Raw genomic sequence first — 4606 nt, forward strand, 5'->3', positions numbered from 1 at the left:
TGGCTCAACAAGTGTATTGCGCTATTCATAGTGTCATATCCAAGCACTAAAGCCCTGGCTCAAACACGTGTTTGGTGGGTGGGCTTCACAGAAGCAGCTTTTCAGATCGGAAACTTTAACTAGAGGGAGAACAACATAAACAAGGTCAAAAGGTGAGCAGCAGATTAGAGCTTCCTGTCATGGGTTGTAATCAGCTCCTCAAGGACCTGACAAACTAATAGTCCTGGTTCATTTTGAGATGTTTACTCCCATGTATGTTTCAAATTCTAAGGATGTGCCTATATTTATTCAGCAGAACTTAAGTATTGGAGAATTTAAGAGATGTGCAGTTTAGTTTTAAGAGATGTTTTAGTGCCACGTTAAAAAATAAAAAATCTAAAATTACGACGTCTTAATATTTTGAGATTGAGATTGAAATATTTTGAGAATAAAGTCTAAATGTTTTGACAACAAAGTTGGGAGCGCCAGGAAAAATTGCCACGCCACTGAAATGTATTTGAACGTGGGACTATTATCAGAAATCATAACATGTGTTATACTCACAGGCACAGTATGCTTGGAAATAATATTTCACGTCTTCGATTGCATTCATTAGGCCTATTTGTAGTGTGCCAGCCATCCAATAATAGCAATAAGCTTTGTAGTTTTGGTACTTTTATTATAAAAGCTTTCAAAATCTGTCATTTTTATAGTGAAATACAAACAATGTTTGTATGTGAATCAATCTTTTTATTTGTGAAAATTCCACTTACTCAGCAAAAATGTGACCCTGGACCACAAAACCAGTCTTAAGTCGCTGGGGTATATTTGTAGCAATAGCCAAAAATACATTGTATGGGTCAAAATTATAGATTTTTCTTTTATGCCAAAAATCGTTAGGAAATTAAGTAAAGATCATGTTCCATGAAGATTTTTTGTAACATTCCTGCTATAAATATATCAAAATGTAATTTTTGATTAGTAATATGCATTGTTAAGAACTTAATTTGGAGAACTTTAAAGATGATTTTCTCAGTATTTCGATTTTTTTGCACCCTCAGATTCCAGATTTTCAAATAGATGTATCTCGGCCAGATATTGTCATATCCTAACAAACCATATATCAATAGAAAGCTTATTTATTGAGCTTTCATATGATGTATACATCTCAGTTTTGTAAAATTTTACCTTATGACTGGTTTTGTGGTCCAGGGTCACAAATGTCTGTGGCGTCTACTCTTTCATTCCTCACATTTATTAATAAAAAAAACAACAACAATAAAACGTTCTAAAGGTTGAAGTGGACTCCAACTTGTTAACGTAAGTTGTACTGTTGTCTTTTCTGAGGTATATAAATTGACTATTCCAAAGTTGTTTTATTCACAGTAATGATTGAAATACAGTAAATGATTGAAAATAATAACGTCTTCTATTCATTATTTGTAGCAATCTGGGCCATTTGCATGCACAATATAGGCCATTCTCTCAAAATAATTGCTACAAATTAATTCTGGCAATTTTGACTCTCGAAACATTTCAACTTTATTCTCAAAACATTCTGACTTTATTCTCGAAACATTCTGACTTTTTCATAATTTTAACTTTGTCAAAATATTTAGACTTTATTCTCATTATATTTCGACTTTAATCTCAAAATATTACAACATTAATCTCGTAATCTTAGATTTTTTTTTAACGTGCCACTAAAACGCTGTCGTAGACACAAGACCCAAACCTAACACAACGAATTTTCAGGTGGCAAGTTTAAATATCCAGACAAGTGAATGACATTTAAAAGTGGTGTAAGGGAAGATTTTCAGTCATTAACAACCTAAATTTAGGTTTGTTTCACACAAAAATCCATGACATGACTTGCATCTATAGAAAGTCTATGGAATGTAATTTATGAGTCACATGGACCACTTTTAGGGCACTTCTATAGTGATTTATTTTTTAAACCAAATACAAATTCATGTCCCAGTCACATTTTCTTACACTATCAGGACAAAAAAAAAGAGAAGAGTATTAGTATGAATCTAATCAAATTAGTGTTTATAAGCATTTTACATATATTCCAAAGTAATAACTCGAGGCAGTAACAATTTAAACAATATTTATTATTTGTGAACTTATGTTCAGCTATTCTTTTTAATAGTTAACTATTTTTTTTTTTTTTTTTAAATCATCAGTCATTTAAGCTTGCTAAATATTGGTCACAGACAGATATTTAATTTCATTAAGCTGATTTAAAACTCCCACAAATCATCTTTCATGCTATTTTAAGTCATATTTTGATGTATCCAAGTGGTTTTATCTTAGTGTGTGAGTTGTTTACATACTTTGTTAAATTCGTCTTCCCATTAACGCCATTATATTGTTCATTCAGACTGATTTATAAACGCGCCCAAACACAACCAATCATAATCAGACATATCTAATCATATCGCAATGACTTTCCCCTAATTCATTCTCAATTACCCTCCCTCAAACCCACCACATGCTTTAGAGGGTCTGTTAAAACTCAATGGGCTCAGGGGAGGTGAGAGAGTCACTGCTGGACAATGTTTCTTTAAATTAGAATTGTAATATTGGTGCCTTTTTATTTTTGCACTATTTGTTTTCTTCTTTTTTTTCCTCATACAATATTTTGAGGAGGCACACACATATACATTCGTATACATGAATATATATTGGCAACAGCCATTCAAAAAATACATAATGGTCAACCAAGATTTGTATCAATCTTACCTCAAACCCATGTTTCTCTGAAGGCACCCATACAAGTCTCTTAGCCGCCCAGTCGGCTTGGCTGGAGGCGGAGAACCCTGAAGTTGGTGACGGAGGCCCCGCCCCCATGGACAGGAAGCGGGTGACATCATTAACACTGCCCCCCGCTGGCCTGGACATGGCTGTAGCACTGTGTAGGAGAAAAAAAGACAGAGGGTTGTAACTGTTTATGGAGGAAGCACAGCAGAGAGACTGGCCATTACCCTTAATAGAATTATAACCATCGTGATTATGATGCCACTGAGGCAATCAGCAAGTCCATCAATCACAAAGGACAGATAGGGCAACAGAGAGAAACGTTGAGAGCCAATGAGTGCTGGACAGAGAAAAAGAGCGAGGATTACAGTATTGTGACATTTAATATTGCAGTTATACTGAAGGACGGCCTGATTGAGATCCTCGGTAACAGTATGCAAATGAGAAAATATGCATGTGACCATGCAAAGGCTGTACAAATCTGATTGCAAAAATACACACCCACATATACACTACCAGTCAAAAGTTTTTGAACAGTAAGATTTGTTAATGTTTTTTAAAGGAGTTTGTCTGCTCACTTACTCATTTATTTGATCCAAAGTACAGCAGAAACAAAAATATTTTTACTATTTAAAATAACAGTTTTCTGTTTAAATATTTTTTTAAATGTAGTTTATTCCTGTGATCCTTTGAGCTAAATTTTCAGCATCATGACTCCAGTCTTTAGTGTCACATGATCCTTCAAAAATCATTCTAACATGCTGATTTGCTGTTCAAGAAACATTTTTTATTATTATTTTTTATCAGTATTTAAAACAGTTTAGTAGTTTTTCAGGATTCTTTTATTTAGCAAGAATGCTTTAAATTGATCAAAAGTGATGATAAACACATTTATAATGTTACGAAAGATTTTAAAGAAACCTGAAAAAAATCTACTCAGCTGTTTTCAACATAATAATAATAATAATAATAATAAATGTTTTTGAGCAGCAAATCAGCATATAAGAATTATTTCTGAAGGATCATGTGACTGAAGTAATGATGCTAAAAAAACAGCTTTAAAATCACAGAAATAAATTACATTTTAAAATATATTCAAAAAGAGAACAGCTATTTTAAATAGCAAAAAATATTTCACATTTTAACTGCTTTTGCTGTACTTCAATATCAAATAAATACAGGCTCGGTGAGCAGAAGAGGCTTCTTTAAAAAAAAACATTAAAAATCCTACTGTTCAAAAACTTTTGACTGGTAGTGTACGTTTGTGTATTTTGGGTCTTGTTGCTGAATATCTGCATTTACATGGACATTTATGCATTTAACAGATGCAGAATTCATCAAAGAGCCAACAATATTCATAATATAAAATGCCAGGTTTATTAGACAACTAAATTAGTATGTCCATTTGTTTTTAACCAGTTTAGTCAGGATGTTCGGGATTCTCAAAGCTACCTACAGAAAGCTATCCATTCCTATTCGTTTTTTTTTTTTTAAATAGCAGATGCTTGGCTGACGCAGGTGAGCACATGTGATTTAATATCTGCCATCTATGCTCATGTCCTAAGTTCAGCCAAATTTTTTGAGCAAATCAGCTGGAAAGGTGATAATGTTAATACTACTCCCTGGATGCTGGGAAAGTAACATCGATGATGCTAATGACTGTGGCGTGAAGAAAATGTTTTAAATGTCTTTGAAAGAAGTCTCTTATGCTTACTAAGACTGAAGTTTTATGATCTACAATACAATAAAACAGTAATATTGTAAAATATTTTTAAATATTAAAATAACTGTTTTCTTTTTTATAAATATTTTTTAAATGTAATTTATTCCTGCGATAACATTTTTAATCAATTTAGTCTAAAAA

The 4606-nt window shown here is 32.6% G+C and overlaps 1 protein-coding gene across 2 annotated transcripts in view; it reads right to left on the bottom strand.

Annotated features, from left to right (window-relative positions):
- The window catches only part of myh14 (myosin, heavy chain 14, non-muscle), a 53222-nt gene extending 50336 nt beyond the window's left edge, over positions 1-2886 (bottom strand). For both annotated transcript variants that reach the window (XM_073847520.1, XM_073847519.1), the window contains exon 1: positions 2728-2886. In XM_073847520.1, the coding sequence (XP_073703621.1) occupies positions 2728-2886 (159 nt within the window). The remainder of the gene's footprint in view (positions 1-2727) is intronic.
- Between the last annotated feature and the right edge of the window lie 1720 nt (positions 2887-4606).

Source organism: Garra rufa, chromosome 9 (genome assembly GCF_049309525.1).
Source record: "Garra rufa chromosome 9, GarRuf1.0, whole genome shotgun sequence".
In the NCBI taxonomy this organism is placed as follows: Eukaryota; Metazoa; Chordata; class Actinopteri; order Cypriniformes; family Cyprinidae; genus Garra; species Garra rufa.